Below are 25,263 nucleotides of genomic sequence, written 5' to 3' on the forward strand. Positions count from 1 at the left end.
GTAGTCAGGGACTTAGGGACACACACAGATAGTCATCTAGCCTTTGACCATCACATGCCTACAGTGGTGAGAGGGTCTATATTATAACCATGAAACCGCAGTTACGCGAATATGAAAACATCGACACATATTGAGCGAACCGCAAAAACACCAAATGTCCTGAAGCACAAAATCCAAAATGTCGAATCGGCATAGTTGGCCAACCCCACTGCCTGCTACATACTACCTACCCAAACAAAATAAATAATCCACATACATACACTTAACAAAACCCTACTTCTAACCTTAAACTAAAGATTACATATATTACTATGTATGCACTTACCTTAAACCGCACCCTAACTCTAAGGTCCGTAACTATTGCATACTTACCTTAAGGAGCTATATCGGAGAAGGGCCAATTATGACAATTTGACATTTTGCATTTCGCGCTTCAGGACATTCGGTGTTTTCGCAGTTTGCTCAATATGTGTCAATGCTTTTGCATTCACATAACTGCGGTTTCGCAACTATAATATAGACCCGTGGTGAGGAAATCATTCTATGTTGCACAACTTATAAACAATGGTATGGCATCTAAGTCCAAGGAAGTCATTGTTCCACTGTATTCGGCATTCATCAGACCTAACATTGAGTACAATGCCCCCTTTGGTATGTACCTAATCAGGCATATGCAACAATTGGAATGTCCACAGAGGTTCCTCACTAAAAGAATACAGGGCGTAAGTAAAATGCCCTATGCAGACTGCCTCAAGGCCATATCACTGTATTTTGTCTGTTACAGAGTTTTGAGGGAGATCTATGCCTGGCATACAGGGTATTGTCAGACCCCACTCTGATGGACCTCCTACATATCCACAAAACAAACAGAACTGAATTACCCATTCTAAAGACTTAAACCTTGCCTGTGATATAAATAGGACCTGCTGGAGAGATAGGTATGTATCACAGAGACTATCCCGTCTATGGAACAGGCTCCCCATCCATGTGAAGCAGAATTCCTCTCTAACCCAATTCAAGTGCAACTCTGACAATTGGATGGAAAAAACAGAAATGTATCACTGGTTTCGCACCTATGTCTCTAATGGACACAGGTAACCTGTAAATGGTTCATCTCCCGGGCCCATGCTTACACTTATCAAGGATGTCAGAACTTGCCAGAGATTTGGGATGCATAGCTTGGCTTAAAAAGGCCCTTGTGGTTGTTACCATACTAAACACCTATGAACCTATGAATCTCTGATGTATTTGACACATATCTGCAGACTTATTTAGTCATCGGTAAATCATTTATCTTACTTCCAGCAGTTGCTTACAGATATCACTATATTATTAACTTTAGCCTGGCCTCATGACACAGAAGTCTAGAGCTCTCCCTGTGACCTAGGTGATCAGGGTTCATGTATAACTCCAGCACTGGAAAGACTGTGCAGGGAAGGAGAGGAATAGTAAAGTTTTGTCTGTTTGTTGCTACCTTGGGGAGGGTTGGGGACAGTTTTACATAATCAGGGAGCACAGTGTGCTGGTGCACTTACTCTAGAAGTGCCCTGAAGGATGGTGGGTTGAATTGCTTGCTAGCAATCCCCTTGTGGAAATTAAAGAACAATCAATGCAGACAACCCACTGCATGTCCCCTTCCCTTGTGTCACAAAATCTGCAGGTTTTCTAGGGCTGTAAAAACTGAAAAACTCTTAAACTACCTTTAATTTCTAAATGAGGCCACTCATGGCAGTTCTTGCCCTTGACAATGAGGGAATGAATGAGTCAACTGGATAAAAGGAGGCTGGTGTGCAGCAGTTACTGGGGGAAAAGACAGCAAACAAATAATCATATAATTAACTCTGGGCTTATTTTATTCATTTAGTTTGGTGCACTTCCTACCATCTTCCACCTAAAGTATCTTTGAGGCCCACCCCTGCTTCTGTAAAAATAACAGACATTGAGCTTATGCAGGCTTCTCTGTAGTATATTATAACTTTATTGTCTATAAGCACCTCAGATGGTTATATGTTTTCTGTATGAAATCGTTTCACACTTTTTTCCTGAAGAAAATATTTTTGAGACTTTTTCTGTCAAAAAATAAATCAAGATTCTTTAAAGCTAATGACAGAAGTATGCTGAATATTATACCTGTATAAATAACAACTTTACCACACACTTGTATATAACACTCATACTTTATGGAATACTCACATTACATACTATGTTCCTGCTGATATTACTTAAGCTGGCACAAAGTAAAACCTGAACACCCTCCAAAACTATCAAGAATCAAGATACAGCAATGGCTTTTAATGTAAGCAAAATAAAAGAAACAATTGACTCAGGTGTCTTATACCTTACATTAAAATGGAATTAGAACTGTGGTGGAGTTATGCTAATGTTTGGTGTTTCATATGAAACTCGAACTACATAATACTGACTGCATAGATCCAATATAAAGATAACTCTGTATCAAACACAATGTCCCTTTCTCTGTTTATAATGTATTTGTACATAATATGGTATTTTTACTTTGCTGCAAAATGCATATTGATTTTCATACATACATGAATAAGCAGTGAATACAGTGACAGTAGGTAGGGGTTCAGCACTGTATGCATTAATTGTATATTGGACAAGTGTGATACGCAAATGCTTAGCTTCAGAACTTTCACGACATATGTCATACTTTCTAGAAACACCGAACCACATAAAGACGAGTTACAGATACACACCAACTTTGTGGTTTATGGGCATTCCAGTAAAAATCCAGATATTACTTCTTGCTAGAAATAAAGACAAGAACATGTTTAACAATGAAGAAATAAAATGTTGATAGTTTATGAATTTAGAAGTAGAGATGTATTATTTGCAATTAAAGCAATGGTCCAGCTGCAACCACCAGGAAGTCTCTTACTACAAAGCATCTTATTAGAAAACTGGAAGAGTTGCATCTAGAAATGTGATTTGTCCTTCAATATGTGGGGTATGTCCAAGAAATATGAAAAGGTACAGTATGCCATATTTATTTGTGTCAATGGGGAAAAAGCCTTGATGATAGTTACTATTGTTGCCTATCTTGAAGAGGAAAAAAGCAAAGCAGCATCAGTTAGAGAAGTTAAAGGATTATTATGAACCTAGAAGTAACTCGCCATTTATTCACCATTTTTTTCTTTTCAAGTAACATGGTCAGTACAGTACAATACAGATGCTTATGTTAATGAGCTAAAGAATCAGGCCAAAGACTAAGAATTTGATGAGCTGCTTAGATCAGTTTGTGCTATAAGAAGTGATTAAAGAAGGGACAGGCTATAAAGAGTAGCAAACTTGTTCAACAAAAGTTGTGGCTTTATATAAACTGAATGAAATTACAAAAATAAATGAGTCGCACAAAAAGATGAATATAAAACAGCAGCAAAACAAATAAGCTGAGTCCAAACTGGCCAATAAATGTTTTATTATAAAATGTTAGCACTTTTGGGTGAAAACCCTTCCTCAGAAAACATACACAATCCCTAAAACATCTTACATATGTTTTAAAATTAATTAAACAATTAAAAACAGCAAATCACTGGTTACATTCACGGCTTACATTTAACCCGCCTTCTTTTCAAGGCTGATTTTAAAGGAACAGAGTTATTTAATCCTGGAAAAGTATCAGCAGCCAATTGTATAATCCATTTTAATTCAATATATTCTGTGTTATTAACAATATCACCCCCTTTCCCATATGGACTATATCCAACACCATAAATGAAAAAGTATGATCTCGAAAATTTTTAACATATTGGTACAAGGCATTACGTTCATCCTTAAGCCTAATAGAAGATAAATGATTTAAAATTTGTTTTTAACTTGCGATTTGTTTTTTCCACATAAAAACTGGGACAAAGTCTGCACTGCACCAGATATATCACATTCTCTGTATGACAATCAGCATAAAAATCAAACACATATCTCTTATTAGTGGACGGATGTATAAAATAACTAAAACCACTCACAAAGGTGCATGCCTTGCAGTGTCTACAAGGGAAAGTTCCTTTCCTAGTATGTTTAGCTTGCGAAACTTGCTTATTCACTATTGGCTCATGGCATAACAAATCTTTTAAGATTACTATTGCATTTACAAATAAACATTCACATTTTACTGATCCATAAGTTCTGAAAGAGAAATTAAAAGTAAAAATACTCTCTGCAATATAACAACCTGCAGAGTTGCTCACCGAAAGAAAGCCAAAAGTATGCACAATATACAAGTAGTGAAGAAAGGTAAGTGATCAGGTAATGGTTTTAGTCTTACTAAGTTTTTCACAAATACTACCCTTGTATGCTGTTTACTGAACAATATAACACTGTGTTGATGTAAGGGGTGAGCTAATGTATTTAAATGATAACAGGTGTGTAGTATCTAGGATAATGTGTAAAGGGATAATGATTTATCCTATGGATGGAAAACTACAGGTGATGTAATGTGTAATTTTACCTACAAAAACAGCAGGAGTTGGTGTGTTCTGTGGGGTCTATATCACATTGTCGAAGTTTCAGAACTTCGAACACCATATGGTCAACACCATATGATCGAAGTACTGAAACTTTGAAAATGTGAAAAAAAATATAAAAAAAACAAATAAAACAAAACCAACTGCTGTAAATAGAGGGGAAAGCCTCCATGCACCTCCCACACCCCCTGCTACTTAAATATACCAACTCCGTGATCGCGCTACAGTGTAGGGAAGGGAAACCTTCCCTTTCCTGTGCTTAACTCTGTTAAAGTGCGATCTCAGAGTTGGTATATTTAAGTACCAGGGGTGTGGGGGGTGCAGGGGGGCTTGCCCCCTTCTTACAGCAGTTACTTTTGATTTTTTTTTGTTTTTTATTTTTTTTTATGTTTTCGAAGTTTCAGTACTTCGATCATATGGTGTCGACCATATGGTGTTCGAAGTTCTGAAACTTCGATAATGTAATATAGACCCGTTCTGTGCTATGTGGCAGATATAGACACTGATGTATGCCACAGATTGTATATGACCCTTTTGGAGACTAGCAGTCATGACTATAGCCAAACAAATTTTGTTTCAGAGATAGGATCTAAATATGCCCCTACATTTGATGAATTGTCATTGTCTGTTTGCTGCCTACTACATACTCACCAAGGTATGCAGTTTCAGAGGCCCAGCTCATTTATTTTTGTTAATCAGGTAGGCAACCTCATAAAAAGTTTTATGTAACACCTTTCTATTTATGAGAGACACAGTAACCAGAACTTATCTTTTGGCTGTCTTTGGGCCAAATTAAGCAATGGCTGCTTTAGACACTGTATGACACTAATGAAATTAACAGTGACAGACTTTAATAGCCACCAGTCGTCATGCTTTTTGCAGGTACACTGCTTCCTGACAATGTGTTCTTCATACAGAACCTTTTAAACTAGTGCTTGTATTTAAATCTTACAGCTGTGGTTTTAATGTACATAGCAGCACTTTGTAACTTAGGTGATGCAATGTACTTCCCATCCTATCTGACTAAAATTATTAGGGCAGTTTCTTAACAAAAAGCTTTAGAAACTTTTATTAAGTTGCTACCCACATAATTCTACCGAATCTATCGCTGATTTCACTCAAGAGCTAGGGTGGGAGTGTGGCCATTAACTTTAATAAATGGGGCCTCATGCATGTGCAGTGGTGTGTCCATTAAAGTCTATGAACACACCAGCACATACTCCCTCCTTTTAAATTGCCAAGGGTGAATTCAATGAAGTTTTCCATGATGTCATGGAAAGAGAAGTAATAATTTATGAAATACTTCCATTTTAAGCTTTGTGCTTAAAACAGACATACATAGAAAAGAAATGCAGCATGCACTGGAGGCACCACATTCTGTGGTGTACAGAGTAAGTGTACAATTGTGAATGTATGCTTTAAGATGCTTTCTGTTTTAAAAGTGCAATAAAAAAAAGAAAAAAAATACAGACCAAACACTGACTAGGTGTTAGGAGGATATGAGTGCTGTTACACCAAAAAGCAGTTCCAGAAAAATTCACCAGTGGCATCAGAGCAATATAGTTGTTATTTCCCATGATGCATTATATAAAATTTTAGTGCAAAGAAGAACCAGCAGTACACCTCAGAAAAGGCAAAATATACTGAAGATACCTCGAGCATATTGTAAAGCCTCAAATGCATTAGTTAGCTATTTAATTAATTCAGTTTGACAGTGCTTGGTGGCTGCTAAGACCTTCTAACAAGGATTTTTTGCTTCCAGTAGTGACACAATTGCTTTGGCCTTGTTTTGAGCCATCTATTATGTTTGTAAAAGTATCAAGATTCAGACCCATTCCTACAGAATATAGCACGTTAGCAAGCTGGGCTCTTTTGTGTTCTCTAGTTACATCTAGAAACAATCCGCAGCTTTTTTTCTTCTTATTTTTGGTCTCATGATATACTTAGAAAACACTCCTTTGTTTTGCCTGGCTAAAAGATACAAAACTATGCAAGGGGCGTATGCCTTGAAAATACCCTGTTTCATACTTGCAAGCAAAGGATAAAAAGGTCACACAGACAAGCCATTAATTAAAAACTGTAAGAATAAACCCAGTGAAACTTGAGATTTTACTCTGTAATACCATAAATCTGTAGTGGAGGCCCATGGGATATATAGAAATGATTCCTTAAGGACATGCAGTGTTTCAGCTACATGGCTTATGAATGCCCATGACTTTTTACTTTTTAAGTCTTTATGGGTTATTCAGGCTAATAAAACTAAATCCCACTAGCAGTATATATGCATGTATCAGCATTTTTAGTGACCTCATCAGTACAGCATAAGTCGTAATATATAGCTAAACAATCCACTTATGCTGTATGGCTGCAGTACAGTAGCAAAGTAAATAAAAGTTTTTGTTTTAAAGCTCACCTGCATATGAGATAGTAAGCAGTATGCTACGTTCCAGTGGCGGTGCCCAAGACGCCCACATTACATGCATTGCCGGAAAGGTTACTCCCTAGTAATAAAACATGCAGTATTTAACATCACACATATTAAAAATGTACACCTTGAAAATTAAGTTGTTATTGACATTGTTTTCTGTTCACTAAATTAATATCCCAACTAAAGAGTGATTATGTGAACAAACAAAATGTAGATGTAGATGTTTAAGAACAGCAGTGACATTATTGCTTTAAATGCAACAGAAGTTTTGTCTGCTTAGTTTCTGCCTGGCTCCTAGCCAACGCAGCACAAGCAAATCAATGAAGCCATCATTCTGTTAATGAATTTCTCCCACTGCTTCTTCCATCAGCAGTTCCCAATGCACAGCCAGTGAGGATTTTAGCTTCTGTCACATCTAAGGACAGAAACATCTTTTTTTTCAAAATATATTTTTTCATTGCTTTCCCAAATACATGACTCAATCAATCAATCTGTCTATCTTTGCGCAACAAAAATAAAAACAGTATTTTATTCTGTATATCACTGGTTACTTTCAGAAGGAAGAAAATCTAACCCAATGATGCCAGTGAAAGGATGATATTAAAAGTGTAATGTGTGCTGTAAGTAACAATTAGAAAGGCACAACTAAGTACGTATCATGTAGTATCAAGCAGGAGTTTAAAATTAAGTAACGTCCATGCACCATGTGGCTCTCCAGTAGCAGATTTATTTATTCATTCTATTCTAAGTACATAACCAAGAACAGGAAATCCACAGAAAAGTCAACTATTCTTTAGGACAACATTGAAATATATGAAGTTATAGTACTGTGAAAGTCAAAATAAAAATGATCAGACATGAGTGTGCAGTAAGAAAACAATTACATATAATAATAACTATGGTCCCTCAGTTATGTACTAAAGAGTAGATATAAAAATAATCACAGAGAATAGAGTTATATAAGTATGGGTCTGCAATCATCAGATAAAAGCCTATGCATAGGATGAAAGAAGTAATTTGACAAATGCAGTGGAACAGAAATACTCTACACATATACAAAAGCACACAGAAAAGGCTGCATCCACCTATAACATGGGATACAGTGTCACTTAACTCATAAATGCATTATAAAACTGGAAAGTGTGTGTGATCACTGAAGTTGGAAGCATCTCTATCATCACTGCATGATGTATAGTTTTCTTTTTCCAGGCTTTTTGTGAGCCATCCTAAGCTAGAAAGGAACTGGCCAAGAGATAAGTTTTTGAAAAAATGGTTTCTCCCACTGAAGTAGTTCATTCTTTACAGTTCCAAAACCAAAAACCCAGACTACAATAGCTGACCAGAATAAGAACTTTTTTGATAGTGTATGTAATCAGATGACCACTGTAGGATTATTACACTTGAATGGGTCGAAGAATTCACAAACACTTCTGATAAAAATAATATTCTGGTTGTCATTGTAGCAAAACATATTAGTTTGAAAATGTAGAATTCTGCTTCATGCTTTTATTCGTTGATGTCTAACAGGTCATCCCCATGTTTGACTGAGTAGAATGGTTTGCAGCAATTGTCCCATCTCTGCTTTCTTTCTTGCCTAGTCCCCTTGTCAGTTGCACCAACTTTTACCCCCAGGTACTTGGTTCTTTATTTATTAATGTTGTTTCTGTTTTATCCTGTCTCCTACCTTCTCCCATAAAGATTCCATATACCCTGCTGCCACTGCCAGTTTACTTTCAATATGAATCATAAATAAATGAAATAACTGTGTCTGTGTTCATGTTAACGTCCCACCCATTCCAGTTTGCTGTATCACTACATTAACTTACCAGGATTTACTAAAACAAATTCCTGAAACATTGTGTAGGGCACTTTACATTATTCTTCTAAGTTTCTTTAGTTTCAGTATCTTTCTTTTTTTGTCACTTAGTTTGAATTCATTTAAGGTTGTATTTTTAATCCACCAGTCCATGCTAGGGCCCAGAATTAAATATATCGTTCCTTGTTCAATCCGTTAAAATTTCCAAAAACCTAAAAACCCAGGATCAGTGATAACAGTAATAAGAAAAATGAACAAGAAGGGGGACGCTCTGCTTCTGCTACTACTGAATCATTTTAAATGAGTTTTATTGGCATTCCTTTCAAGAAAACTCAGTACTCTATAGTCACAAAAAGTATCTGCTACCCACAGATTTCAAAGAAACAAGGAAACCATGTTACCTCTCCAAGGCCTTCCAGTGCACGAACTGCGATAACATAACCGATGCCTAAATCTGCTGCCAATGGAGTAAGCAGTGTAAAGATGGCGGTACCCAGCACTCCGAGACCAAACAACCACTTGCCACCTATTCTGCCAGCAACATATCCTCCAGGAACCTGAGTGATAATGTAGCCATAGAAGAAGGCACCAAGAATCCAGCCCTGAGAGTCAGCATCCCAGTTATACACTTTTCCCTGCAATGAAAAGACAATAAAAACATTAAAGCATAGTCCTTTTGAAGAACAAGAAAAATAAAATAAAGAAAATAAAGTCAGAATACCTATTCTATACTTCTTTGCTTTGGATAGCCAAGAAGGTTTACTTTGCAGGCGCCACTTTTGGTGGAGGCTTGGGGAGAAAAGCTTCTGCACAGAGTACACATGGCATATGCACAAAAGAGTTACCATGCAGTTTGGAAGAAAACGTTCCCGAGAAATGTGCAGTGAAAACATGATTCAAATGGCAAAGTAAATGGATAAGGAGAAATGACAATTTAAGAGACCATAGAAGGAAAATATACATAACATGTAGTAATCAGTTAAATCTGTGGCTATAGACAAGGAAATGATTAATGGAAATAAATAATTGGAAGAAACAAAACAAGCTGTAAGCAGTCAGAAAAATAGTAATTATGCAATTTATTATATGTGATACTGTATTGGAAATGCTCTTCTTCCACCTCTTACACATTCACTCACTCCATTTTCAAGAGACAGTAAGACAGGGAAAGCAAAGGGTTTAAAACAGAAAAATATTCTTGTTTTTCACCTCATGACTAATGCTTGAGTGAAATACTTTCATTTTATCTAAGCAAAGGCAAATCTTTTTCCCCATCTCCAAGCGCTGCAGGACCCTGCCCCAGTGGCAACCTTACCTACACCCAGTTGGCCCATTCATTCCATGGAAGGGGGAGTTGAACATTCCCAGGCTAGACAAGAACTCTACAGCCCATTTGTTCCTGCCCATTAAGCCCATTAACTTTATATATTCACCCCCATGATGAGATTCGGATAGTAGGGATCATGCCAGCCTCCAGATTCTATGGGCTGACCCACCCTTCCTCCAATTACGTGGCTCTCATGAGAATAGCTGCTTCACTATAAAGAGGGGAACCATGTGACGGATCCACTAGTGACAACGTATCATTCAGAAATTAAAAAACTGTACAAAATTGTAAGGGACTGCCAACCAATGTTCAGTGAGAATGACAAGCTGTGAGATATGTTTCAAGCACTCCCACAGCTGTCATTTAAATAATCACCAAATCCAAATAAAAAATATTCTTATCAGGAGCACACATAGACTAGAACTGAACAGAACATAATCAAGAATGACACAGAACCCTGCAACAATCCAAGACACAAAACATGTCACATGATAATTTCACAGAACATCATTTGCAATGTGCAGGGTTCATTTACTTGCATTTCCAAAAATGTGGTTTGTCTAATCAAATGCAGGAAATGTCCAGAGACAGGTTTCACAGGAGAGAAATGCCATTTACACAGAGCTAGGATGAATACCCACAAACTTACAAATAAAACGACTGACTAGCCAGTGTCAGCACACTTTCCTCAGTCTGATTATTCTGTATCAGATATTACAATTTTGGTTCTTAAAGGACATTTCTGCACACATTTAAAAGAAAACAATAGAGTTTAAGTTAATTTAATTGTTCAGTCTGACAGACAATGGTATCAACCTGGATATTGGTTTTATGAGAGACTATAGTACCTAACTTTTCCTTTTGAGAAACTAACAATGGACATAAATAAGGTATATTGAAGAGCAACAAATGTTTTTTTTTTCATCTGGTAATACATGTTTATGATGAATTTACGCTGAACGCAAACTGATAACTATTTTAGAATATTAACAGTTATCTGTTAAGATTATTGGGGTCTATGTTTTAGCACCTGTGTTTTATTCATGACAAAAGAATAGCTACTTTCACATAAGACAAAATTCTGGTCATGGCAGTAGTAACCATACACTTAGCAGCCAGTAAGGCCTTAATGTTTAGACAGTTTTAACAGAATAACAAAACTTTATCCAGTTCTGCTGTTCTTCAGAACCTTAGGCTGACATAACAACACAATTTTCTTTTTCTCTCTTTCTGTTAGCTAAACAAAAGCCTGTGTGGTGTATTAACGGCATATAACATCCATAAACTGTAACCATGTATTTTATTCTCTTGGTAGTCCCTGCATTTCTCATCATTGTGAACTGGACATTATTGTTAATTCATATTTATTGTTAACCAAAACATTTGTCTAACAAAGATTGCTCTATTAGACAGGCTAACAACTTAAAAATGATAACTTCTTGATGTTCTTCTCTGGATTTAAATAATCTCCCTACACATCTCCATAGCTCTCAACCTTCCATGTCCAAAATGAGGAAAACTAGCTCTCACAATGTGGAACAAATGGGCAAAATGTGGAACACATACTAATGACTTACCAACAACTTCAACTAGGAAGGTCATAGGATGGTTAAAATATGCTGGTTTTACTTACAAAGAAGACCTTTTAATGAATTAATATGATTTATTTCTATTTACAATGGATTTCACTTAAAAAATTCCTAACACTGAATGTGTGACAGAGTCTTTCAATGTGGAACATTGAGGAACTTTGAGGAACATGAACTTTTTAAGACCCCAAATGAGGTACATTCCTTGTAATGAGGTACACTTGAGAGGTATGCACATCTCTTGTTTTGAGATTTATTGCCTCATTAAATATCAGAGCAGTATCTCTCTGAGTGTCATCTTCTCTGCCAAATGACCATGCCAAACGTTGATTTTTTTACAGCACATTGTGACCATGTTCTACAGTTTCAGTCTATCTGTCTCTCTGTCTCTCTTGCTCTCTCAACCTGACATTAACACACACACACACACACACACACACACACACACACACACACACACACACACACACACACACACACACACACACACACACACACACACACACAGTGTCTGTCTCTGTAGTCCGAACTGCATTTTTTTCCACACTAGCATTTTTCAATATTTCTTTTTTTTGGCAATTGGAAATTATGTACTTCCCTTTCTAGGAACAAGTGGATATTTAAGCAATGTATTTAACATCAGTAACTTAATAACTCCTGATGAAGGACTCGAGCCAGCTCCAAAGCTCAAGTAATTGCAAATCCTACGTTGTTCCAGTATAAGGTATTACATCACTTCTCTGTTCCAGTGTCTTCGTGTTTTCTGTTAATGGACCAACATGACATTTCTGTACTTTTTTTAAGTAATAGATTTTTATTTGTCGGTCCTCAGAAGGATTGCATTATTACTTTCTCATACATTTCTGAATTCCTTCCCTCTTTTTGAACTTACCATCACTTTAAGAAGGCTGCAACATTCAGTCACCACTGTCAGTGTGATTAAATATTTCCTCACATTTGCTCTTGCTTGACCACAATCTCTCTTCAAAATGTGAACTTTTTAAAGATGGTACTCAGACTTTCCTGGTCCGAGTGATGCTCCTAAAACTTTAGATCATGTCCCTGTCTACCTACCTTGTTTAAGAGTCTAACACTGTATATAAATAAAGTTTGTGTTATCTGGTTTCTGATACAGGCCCTGTCCCACTGCTGCACTCCTGTGAACCTGTGTACTTGCAGAGCTTATATCTGCAGAACTGTAGCCAGTACTCCAAAATGAGTGTTACTCATTCTGCTGTGCACCTTTCCTGTCCTCCCCTTGACAAATAGGCTACCTATTTGTTCTATAAGTAAAGATGTTCCTAACTGAGTCTGCATTGTGGCTAGGCTGGACACCATAGGTAGAACAGAACTAAGTAACTCTGGACCTGCAAGACTGTGGCAAACTTAGGACAATGAGTAGCCATGGACTGGAAAGGCCCTCTGTTAGAAATTATGGCACAATGTTTGTCAGACATGCAGACTGCAGTGTAAACTTAATACTTTAAGATAAGTATTTAATATGCACAGATGTTTTTAACTAGTTATTTGTTTAATATTATAATAATACTCTGAGTTGATCCTGCATCCTTGTAGACCCATTGCTTTCCAGGGTGCAATATCCAGTCACTTGCTTTCTGTAAGGCCCTTGCTTTGACATCAGCAGCTGTTCCTGTTTGAGAATATGAAACATACAAAACACCAATGATGTAGACAGAAGAGAAGAGAAGAAATAATAAAATAAACTGTAAAATAAAATTAGCAAAAGTGGAAGAAAAAAGAAAATTATGTATGGAAATGAGACAAGAATATATGTATGTATGCATATGCGTGTGTGTGTGTGTGTGTGTGTGTGTGTGTGTGTGTGTGTGTGTGTGTGTGTGTGTGTGTGTGTGTGTGTGTGTGTGTGTGTGTGTGTATCTATATATCTATATGAGTGAGTGTGTGTGTGTGTGTGTGTGTGTGTGTGTGTGTGTGTGTGTGTGTGTGTGTGTGTGTGTGTGTGTGTGTATCTATATATTTATGAGTGAGTGTGTGTGTGTGTGTGTGTGTGTGTGTGTGTGTGTGTGTGTGTGTGTGTGTGTGTGTGTGTGTATATATATATATATATATATATATATATATATATATATATATATATAGAGAGAGAGAGAGAGATGGTTACCATTAGATTAGATTGGTTGATCGTGGCTAAGATCTACTTGTGTATGGTTGACAATACAAACAGTTGTACAATAAAGGATTTTTCCTGGGGAAAGGGGAACATGCCCCTTCCCAGGAATCATCCAGTCTTGTAGTTAGTATATATATATATATATATATATATATATATATATATATATATACATATATATATATATATATATATATATATATATATACATACTTAGTGGGGGGAGGGGGGAGGTGCAGGGGGGGGGCTTGCCCTCATGGAAAAAACACTTTGTTTTAATAAAGCGTGTTCTCAGGAGTAACCTTGACTAATGTCTAGATAGGTGTTTACATTCATGTTTTGACGTTATTGGTTTGACATGTTGATTCTACAAATGTTACTACCTCCACATACATTGGTGTGTGTGTGTGTGTGTGTGTGTGTGTGTGTGTGTGTGTGTGTGTGTGTGTGTGTGTGTGTGTGTGTGTATATGTGTGCATAAGTGGGGGGGAGGTGTTTCTCTGTATTATAGGGGATTATGATCAGGTTGTCAATCATGCTGGTCATTATTAACTTATTCTGTGCTCATGAAATGGATGCTAACAAATTCACCTTAAAAACACACATGACACAACAAGACAGAGAGTATAAGAGACAATAAAAGATTTGGGTCGATGAAAGAGAGTAATAACTTAGTGGAGGATCTGAATCAGCGAGGTGCAGATTCTCATCTCCAGAGAAGAGATGGAGAGGGAGCTGAATGAGATAATGGACCATGAAAAGCTCAGCCAACAGAGCCAGGATTAGACCAGAATGACTACAACTGTGAATACGGTCATAGCCAATGTAGGGGGTATCACAGATATTAAGTTTAAGGTACCATTATCTAACAGTAATCTTACATTATGTGGTTTAGGGTAGGGTGAAAGGGTAAAAACAAAACAAACAAAAAAAACAGTGAGGTTTTAAACCACTGGATTATGCCCTGCTGGGGGAGGTGTTTAAGGATGAGTTAGGAGATTGGGAACAAAGTGAGGGAGTAAATAAGCTACAGCAATGGGCCAGTTATGGAGTACAGAGGGGTATGGACAAAGGTGTGAGGAACAGACAAATGATAAAAGGAAAAAAAGGACAATGTAGCTATATAGGAATATTGGGGTGGCAGTTATTTCAAAATACAGACCCTAAAAGAAGTGCAAAGTAAGGGCTGGGAGGTACAGCAGACACAGAGCAGGGAGGGTATCAAGAAGAGAACAAAGATAGTACAGAAGAGCATTAGGAGAAGGAATCAAGTTGGGAAATAAGGGCTACTTGTAGCACATGGCAGAATCTAGAACAATAATCGTAAGAAAAAAATGTTAATTATTCATTTATGTGTGTATGTTTTGTCACCTGGGATAGTGAACTGATTTATGTGGCTCCACTGCAACCACGATCAAAGGCTTACATTGCTAAATAATAAGATATAATCAGGGCATTTTACGTTAAATCAGAGCATATCTATGAATGTATGTCATAGTAAATGAAGGTAAGACACAGGTCATTCACTTCTTAAGTAAAAGAAAAATCACAACTTAGCAAGTAAGCAGGAGCAGAAGAAGAATAGACAGCAAAGTGAGGAAATGAAAGCACTATGCAAATATAGAAAATGGCAGCTTCATAGCTAACAAGAAGACTGGCTGCTTAACTGTAACACTTGAGACAATAATAGCACACAAAGACCAATGTATAAAAGGTAGATTGCATGTCACAAGAAGAATCAAAACACCATGCAATGTAAACATTTCATAAGGTAAAGCTGCTATCCAACTACTGTCTAGCACACAGAAAACAAACAAAACCACCTTCCAATAAATCACACACACTGACATATGTCTTACTTGTCCCTGAAGTGATAGAACGTCCTGATGTATCTTTTTAGTTTTGTCCTCCTCCCTTATAAATCACAGATCCTTACAGTCAGTAATACCAAACAGAGTTACATTCTTGTTATTGTTCAGAAAATGCATCATGACATAAGAACAGTTGCTCTAATAGCCTTTTAAGTGAAGTAATAATTTAAAACTTTTCCCTGGTGCCATCTAGTGTTCCTCCCAGCTTTATGTCAAAGTCTTCACCACCACCCCCCTCAACCTATGCAGATACATAGCCATCCAATTCAACTGTTCCTAATTTTACAGAATGGTCCTAATACTGCTTTTTACACAGGCCTCGTCTCTTGTAACTCAAGAACCATTACACTCAGTCAATAATGCAAGAGATTAGTTAATCTTAATTAATAGATCCATATCTGAATCACACGCACCTAACCTATAGAAAAGATCACACATTATCCCTTTACATTAGGGAGGTAACTCCCCTAACAGCACAAACTTTCGTCCTATTGCAATCTTGTCTCCCCTCTCTAATATTCTAGAAAAATGTGTGACCTACAACTTTTCCGCCATTGTACACACAACAGCCTACTTTCCTACACTCAGCATGGCTTTAGACCTGCAAACATTACCTCAACAGCCTTATTATCTTTCATGGATTCGGTCAACAGAGACCGTGACACTGGCAAACTAGTATGTGCAGTATGGCTAGATTTGTCAAAAGCATTTGATATGGTATCTCACCCCAAACTCCTTAAAGAACTTTCCAGCATTAGTCTATCCTCCTCCTCACTTCAGGGGTTTTCCAGCTACATGTTGACAAGCAGCAAACAGTAAAATGGCAGGGCTCTAACTCCCCATATCACATCACCCCCACAGGTGTACCTCAAGGACCCATCCTTGGCCCATTATTATTCAATGTCTTCATCAATAACTTACATACATCCTCCTGCGAAGGCACTCTAATCCCATATGCAGCTGATTCCACTGCCATCTGCGTATCAGACATATTAACTCACCTACAACACATAACACAACAAGCTTTCTCTTCCATAGAAACATGACTCTCCAATATTGAACTCCTACTGAACCCCCTCCCAAAAAACACAAAGCTCCTTCTCTTCACCACAAACCCCATAACTCCAGCAATACAAACTTCAAGATCTTTTCAGCCCACTGTACCGAAATTGAATTGGTTCAGCATACAAAACTGTCAAAATTGACAGTAATCTCAAATTTGACCTAGACATATAAAACGATAGAAAAAAAAACATATAAAAAAACTAGGCATGTTATACAGGAATAAAAAGATCCTCACAGCAGTACCAAAATTACTCTGGCCAAAACCTACTTCTTGCCCTAACTGTTATATGGTGCCCCAATTCTAACCAACTTACAGATGTCCCTAAGAAAAAAATAGAGAGCTGCTATACCAAAATTGCCAAATTTGCCACAAATGCAACCCTTCTAACTCATCACTGTAAATCCCTACATTCCCTAACATGGCTTGAACTCCCCCTCCACCTCAAGTACATACAACTTACTACAGTATACAAAATCATCCACAACCCACTAGCTTGTCCTGCTCTTAGCCCATTAATCAACTTTTATATCCCAAGTAAACATCTCAGATTTGAGGACAAACATTTCCTCACAACTTACAGACCTAACAAAACCCCAAGCCTAAGTCTTTACTCCTGCTCTGTGGCAAAACTATGGCGCTTCCTTTAACTATCAAAACTGGTACTAACCTGCACTCCTTCAAAACCTCTATAAAAGAATACTTCAACTTAGCTTAATAATCATTATGCTAATCATCTGTTATGTAAATAATGCTGCATCTTCCTATTATCAGGCTTTCCATATAATTTATGCTTGAACAATATGGCTTTATTATGTCTGTTGAGTTTTTATTCTGGCAAACTAATATGTAGTTTTATTGAATTTTGTGCTTGAATGTTATGACTTTATTATGTCTTTCTAGTTTTTCATTCTGTTAGCCATATGTATCTGGAGTGTTTCTTCCCAGGCTTCCCCTGAAAATGGGTACCTCATGACCCAGTCGGACTTTCCTGGTAAACAAATGACAAACAAATAAATAAATAAATTGTGCTTCATAGTTCTTATAGTGAAAACCTACGCACTGCACTACAAATTCGCTTCAGTGAATATAGCAGGTAAGGCTCTGCTATGACAAGCTGCTTTCTTTGCCACGGATTTGTGGTTCACAAATCCACTTTCCCCACCCTTAACTTTAACTTGTTTTTTTTTTCAGTGACTTAACTAACATATTAAGAGGATCACTGATGTATAGTAGTGGCATAGAGGACTAACATAACTTGTGCTGTATGCCAAAGGAACAAGGTTGAAAGTGTGTCATGGCCTAATTTTACATCCCTGGTGTCAATAGCCCCCCCCCCCATAGGCCTCTCCTGCTGCAAAACTGTTATTACGTTAACTTTTACATAGCCCTGGTGTCTAGTACCCCCCTCCCCCAATATTTCAGGATTTGCTTGTTGAACTAGAGGATTTTAGAGTAATGATCCTCCCACCTACACACAAATTCATAGATTCATTCACACACATCCCCCCACCTGCCTGATTCCAGTTATGGGCATCCTCACCCATGTATACACAAACACACACACACACACACACACACACACACACACACACACACACACACACACACACACTTCTGAAACTACTCATCCCTCTGCATGCAACACACATGCACACCGCAACACCACCACCACCAACTGTCCGCTAAATTCCTTGTACTCACTCATCTCTTCCCCAATTTCACCCACTGATGGTAATGGCTGAACACAAACATTTGGCTGTGTTTATTAACACAGTCAGCCGAGCTAAATTCCACAGGCTAGCAATTTTTGGCTGTATAAATACCTCACTACAGGCATTTCCATGAGGGAGAGCACATGGAAGTTAGCAAAAGCCACTTCTCCAGAATGTCTCATTAGCATTGTGGTGAGCTCAGAGACAGCCCATCATGATGTTGCACATCTTTGGGTATAACACTGGGATAGCCTGTATGTGAATCAGAAATGGTTAACCCAAAGGGAAAATGAACTTACCCCCATTGTAGCATCACATAACAATAGCAACAAAATTGAACTCCCCAGGTGTACATTATTAAAGTTTGGCACTTGAGCAATGTTTAGGTTAAATGACTTAAGACTACAGGAAAGGGTGTACCCCTTTAATAAGCATTGGATGGCAGCATATAAGTAGTAGTGATTCAGAGATAGACTTACCACAATAATTCTACACGGTCTGAAGAATCATTGCAGTGGGCCATTTCTTTAGCCATGCTGCATGCTAATGAGGGATTCTGGGAGAGCAACTTATGCTAATAAGCAATGTGCTCTCTCCCAGGAATACTTGCAATAATACATTTATGTAGCAGTGATTCAAAGAATTGCTTGGCAGCAAACGTTAGCATGGCTGGCCATGTTAATGAACACAGCTGAAAAGCTGTAGTCCACCACTGTTGTCAACACAGAGGCAACATAAAAGTTAAGTTCAAGATTCTCCAGAGAATTGACAGTGGTAGATGTATGCAGTAGTGTAGCTAGCTATTCTGGTACCAATTGCTGTCCACATTCTGGTGCCCCCACTGTAAGCTGAGGAACAGAAAAAAAAGTTCCCATCTGCCCGGGTCTATATTATAACATCGAAGTTCTTAAACATCGAATGTTATAATATCGAACCCCAAACATTGAAATCTGAAAACATCCAACAGTCAGAGTAGCAAATTTTTTCCCAGGGAAAAAAAATCACTATTCCGAGAAACATACACACAACACAAACACACACAAAAAGCAGCAATCCACACACATACACTTAAAATCCTACACCTAAACCTAAACTAAACTTTACATGCACTACTAGCTATCCACTTACCTTACCCAACCCTAAGGCTAAGGTCCATCACTATCGCACATTCACCTCACCCGCGCCCTAACCCTAAGTCACCTAACCTGCCCCTAACCCACACATAACCGCACACTTATCTGACCCGCGCCCTAACCCTAACTCACCTAACCCACCTCCTAACCCTAACCTACACACAATCGCACACTTACCTGACCCGTGCTCTAACCCTAACTCACCTAACCTGCCCTCTAACCCTAACTTACCTGACGCGCTCCCTAACCCTAACTCACCTAACCTGCCCCCTAGCCCTAACCTACACACAATCGGACACTTACCTGAACCCGACCCATAACATTCCAACATATTGAACGCTGAAAACAGCGAAGTCACAGCAACAGCCCACCAAATTCTTTCCCTGAGAAAGAATTCGGTGTCCTGCACCTTCGTTGTTTTCAGCGTTTGACATTACGGGTTTGATATTATAACATTCAATGTTTATAAAATTCAATGTTATAATATAGACCTCCTCTGCCCTAGCAACTGCTACAGTAAAGGTCTTCACTTCTGGTCCGGAACTTGGGGGGAAAAAATGCTTCTGCCATTTTAAGGTATAGCAACTGATTGTTAACATTTGTGGTGGCAAGCAACTGCAACAGTCCACAGAGCACTGAGAGGGGAAAAAAACTCTTCTCTCCTGTAAAACTTCAGCAACTGTTTGCTACATTTGTAACAACTAGCTACTATAGTCCACAAACTGGTTGCTAAAGTGCTTTAATTCTGAAGTCCTGGAACAGGACTTTCTAATAAAAAAAAAAAAAATGTTCCTTTTAAACTGTAACACGTCGCTTGTTAAATTTGTAGCAAGCAGTAGCAACAGTTTAAGCCATACATGCTGCACTAAATAACTTCATTTCAGACCACAAATACAATATCAATATTTAAATGCCCATAATGCACTGAAGATCGAACGGCAACTGCCAGTCTCACCCCCTAACACTTTGCGTTGAGGATGGCTGCCCCTCTTTACCCCTCTCTAGCTATGTTAGTGGGTGTATTTGTATGTGTGCAGAGGTATGAGTGGTCTTGGGTGAATGCGTGTGAGTGTGTGTGTGTGTGTGTGTGTGTGTGTGTGTGTGTGTGTGTGTGTGTGTGTGTGTGTGTGTGTGTGTGTGTGTGTGTGTGTGGTGTCTGCCTTGGTGGTGGTAGCAGAGGGTACATTAAAGGATGTGTAGAGCAGGTTTGTAGGTGTGTGCATGTGCTCTCGCTTTGGCAACTGTGTATATGTGCGTGTGTGTGCATGTGTGTGTATGTGTGTGTGTAAATACATTTATTTACATGTATACGTGTATCTGGGTGTTACGGCTTGGTGCTGCCTTACCTCTAAACTCCCCTGGACTAACAAGGAAATCCTGAATTACTGAGTGAGGGTGCACTAGACAGCAGAGAATTTTAAATATTGCTCTAAGTCAGTTCCAAAGTTAATATAACATTTTTTTGCAGCAAGAAATACATGTATGGGGTCTGTAGACAGCAGATACAGTCATTAACATTACAATGAACCACTTAAAATGTTAACAGAACAACATATTTTGCAATGCAAATGATTTGAATCCTGTATTTAGACATTCATAAAATGTTCAGACAAGTCAGAAATATAGGAAAATGAATTGTGCTAGTATTATACTGAAGGGAGAAGGGAGGCTGCTGTCAGTAGCCAATGAGGCTACAGATTAGTTAGCCAAGAAGTTTTCAGATTATATTAATATCTAGGATCATCCAGCATCTGATATTCAAACCCAGATAGAAGGTAGAGCCCCAATAATTGAGGATAGCTGGGTAGATAATGCATTAAATAAAATAATGAAGATGCTGTTCTAGAATGTGACTATATGTTCTAGAGTGTGATTATTTCCTATGGAATATAAAGTTGTTGTATTTCTTATTTTACTTTTCCTGTTTCAACAAACATGCATAAAGGGTTGTGTTCCATCTGCGTGAAAATGTGTCTACATGATAGCTACCTATAAAAAGGTAGTACTGACAAGGCAGAGAGTTATACCTATTAATCTAACACATTTACAGTGTAAGTCCTTTGAAATATATTTCTCGGATATGTTGAGAATGTAAGTTTATCCAGCATGGACATCTACCAACACAGACTTGCTAAGGGACAATCCTGTATGACTAATCTAATATCATTCTATACAGAGGTGTTTGAAGCGGTGAACAAAGCTTTTTCAATTGACATTATATATTTTGATCTAACAAACGCCTTTGATTTGGTCCCACATAATTCCATAATTAAGTCAATGGAATTAAAGAATATTAACACTTCCATAATAAGCTGGTTTTTAAACTGATTAACTGGTAGGAGTTCACTAGCTAAGACTGCAAACACTACTTTGTATGAATCTGATATATTTAGGAGGAAAACAGGGATCAGTCCTTGGTCCTTAACTATCATGTAGAGGTTTATGGCTACCTTTCAATTGTTTGTTGGGTGATGTAAACGTTTGTTGACAACACTACAGTAGCATGTACTGTGTCAAAAAAGGTCAGTATCACTTCCATGGGCATCCAGATGAACTTCATAAATGGGTCTTACAGAGTCAAGTTACATTTAAGTCCAACAAATGCAAGATTTAGCATGTAGGTAAACACAACATGGAATATCCCTATGCCATTGCCAGTGGGCCCATCTCAAAGTGTACTACATTTATTGAACTTGCAGTTATAGCTTCAAGGAAACTAGCATTTAAAGAATATGCAGTTCATCAAGCTAGGAAAGGCTTTAGTATAATCAGTAGAATTCTATGCACTACTAAAGGACCTCCAGAGTCATGCTGCCTCTATATAATAGTATTGCCAAATCTTAAACTACGCAGGATATAACTACCCATGATATAGTTCAGAGGGGGTATATGAAAATTATTCATTTAGTTTAGTTTTAAGTTATAAAGACAGCTTACAGGCACCAAAGCTGTTCTCCATCTGTTATTGTCTCTATAGGTATAATATGACTTGGGTATACAAATACGCCCATCATGGCACATTGGCTGCTGCTCTTAATGTCAGGTTTAACAACAACAGGAAGGTTGCTCCAAAATGGGAAGAAAGACTCAAATTAGAGCATATATCACATGGAATAGGCTACCGATTAATATCAGATCAGCAGAAACCACAAATACTTTAAAATACAAAACCAATACATTTTTGCTGATAAAGTACATTGGACTATATCCCAGTGGAGGTTAGTTTGCAATGACCTCTGCTGAGGTCCGTAGCCTAAACACTGCATTGAAACACTGAAACGTTGAGAGATATATGGTTTGGGTATGAAGGATTAAAAGTGTTAGGTGATGTTAAGATACCATGTTAAGGGTAATACAAAAGGAGCAGCATGATCCTAAGACTTGACCCAGTTGTTCAGGATTTGGGAACTTATGTGGACACTGACCTAACTTTTGACCAACATGTGTCCATTGTTCTAAGAAAGTCCTTCTATATTGCACAGCTTATAAACAAAGGAATTGTGTCTAGATATAATGATGTCACTGTCCCCTTTACTCAGTCCACATTAGGCTAATCATTGAGTACAATGCTCTCTTTGGCAAGTATCTGTCCAGACGCATGCAACAACTTGAATGTCTACAGAAGTACCTTAGTAAAAGGATGCAAGGCCTAAACAATATATCCTACATGGACCAGTTCAAAGGCCTGTCACTATACTATGTATCCTACAGACTACTAAGAGATGACGTGTCTGGTATACAAGGCATCTTCTCACCCAATGCTGATGGATTTATTGCACATCGGCAAGCCAAACTGCATCAGAAATGCTTGGTCTAGGGATCTAAACCTCTTTGGCAACATCTACAGAATGATTTGGAGGGACAGGTATATCTCGCAGAGGATATTGCTGCTCTGTAACAGACTCCCCATCCACATTTTAAAGTTTATCCCTGTCCATATTCAAGTGCAACTTGGTTCTATGGATGGGAAACAGAGAATTTACCCCAGGACTGCCCCCATAGTACTAATGGACAGATGTAGCTCATAAATGTTTTATCCCATTCATGCGTCCCCCCTTGAATTATCTAAGGTATGATCCCAATTACTGTCTTTATGGGTAATATATAATTATCAACCACGGGATGGGTAAGGCCAATCTCTAACTGAATAGGATAGGTTAATTCAAGCACAAAAACCAGGAAACTGGCAAGACTTAAAATGTCCCGCAAGGACAGCAAGCCTGGTACTTACCTATGAACCTATGATAAAAGAGTCATGGTTTGGTGGAGGTAATGGAAGGATATGAAGAATCTATGAATCTATATGGACTTAAGGACAAGGAAGAGCCGAGAAGGAATAGTATGACTGAGAAAATGTTGTGAATAAGAGAGCTTGGTATAGTAGAAGGACTAAATACAGAACAGAGGTTGGGAAGGGATGCTCAGTTACAGAATTGTGCTCAATATAGAAGATACAGAATAGACTTCTGCATAGGTGATGAATGACTTCAGTCAAGTTAAACAGGAATATTTTAAATCAGATACCATTGCAGGTGTAGGAAAAATGGGGAAACAACCTGCAAATGTGGTGGTTTTGATGGCAAGTATCACAGTTGTAGGAAGATATGATTAAGCTGTGGGGCCGGGTATATGGAAAGAAAGAAGATGGGAGAACAGTGGTTGATATGTCTGACTGAAGCTAATGAAAGGTCTTTTTCAGTCAGAGTAGAAATACAGTTAAATATGGGATGTGTCGTGAGGCAGATTTCAATTTACTGTAAAACAATCAAATGCAAGTAATTCAGGTAAATAAGCAAATAGTCACCTGGCTAGGAAGGATAATTAGAAGAATGCAGAATAAGATTTGGGATAAAATGCGACTCACATAGAATCACCAGAGTATGCAAAATGGGGGGGTAAAGTAATGAATGTTTTATGCAGGATATTGGTGAGGTTAATACTACTAACAATTTACAAACCTTAAATTTATGGCACTTGGGAAAGGAAGGCTGAATTTCTTTTCGTAGTGAAAATGTCTGTTCTTGCCATCCTTTCCCTGTTAGATCTGTAGGTGTATGCACTTAATATGTTTTAATACTTTTCTGAAACTTTTCAAATTTCTTTGCTGTCATGGGTAACTGTGATATAGCCCAGTTAACTTCCAGTTTATCTCCAAGAAGGTCTACTCATTGCTGTGGTAAGTAAATAGGGCTTAGAATATATGCTGTATGCTTGTCTTTTCCAATCTAATAACTCACCCTAAAGTTATAGTTTTGCAGACTAGACATTCATTGCAGTACTGGTGACACATTTGCAATGTTTTGTAAATATGCTCTGTAAGGACTTACAGTCTGCCTGCAACAGCACTTTTTCAAAATATAGAACTTCTTGCAGCCATATCCTATCACAAGCCTCTTGTTTCTGTGTGTCTATTCTGCATATCATATGTGAAAAGGCTGTAGACCCACATGAAACTAGTTTATTTTCCTGTAAAATAACATCAAATTCTAGCTGGCCTATAGATGCAGAAGCAGTGCATCCATCTGCAATGCTGACAACCTGGGATTAACTAACAATGTGAGCAAACTGAGAAGCCTTAGGGCTGGCTGTGGGTGGGGTCGGTTTGAGTGACCAATGACCAGTTCACCTTTTTAGAGGGTATGGATTTTTCTGACATAATGCTGTGCTCAATAGATGATAATACAACAT

General features: G+C 37.9%; 1 protein-coding gene across 2 annotated transcripts in view; it reads right to left on the bottom strand.

Annotated features, from left to right (window-relative positions):
* LOC122795591 (sialin-like) overlaps nucleotides 1-25,263 on the bottom strand; it is a 711,524-nt gene that overhangs the window by 509,304 nt on the left and 176,957 nt on the right. For both annotated transcript variants that reach the window (XM_044063849.1, XM_044063858.1), the window contains 2 exons: nucleotides 9,127-9,360; nucleotides 6,895-6,982 (listed from right to left, as the gene is read on the bottom strand). In XM_044063849.1, coding sequence (XP_043919784.1) covers nucleotides 6,895-6,982; nucleotides 9,127-9,360 — 322 coding nt within the window. The remainder of the gene's footprint in view (nucleotides 1-6,894; nucleotides 6,983-9,126; nucleotides 9,361-25,263) is intronic.

The sequence above is a fragment of the Protopterus annectens genome, chromosome 1.part0 (assembly GCF_019279795.1).
Source record: "Protopterus annectens isolate FY-2018-M chromosome 1.part0, PAN1.0, whole genome shotgun sequence".
NCBI classification, from domain to species: Eukaryota; Metazoa; Chordata; order Ceratodontiformes; family Protopteridae; genus Protopterus; species Protopterus annectens.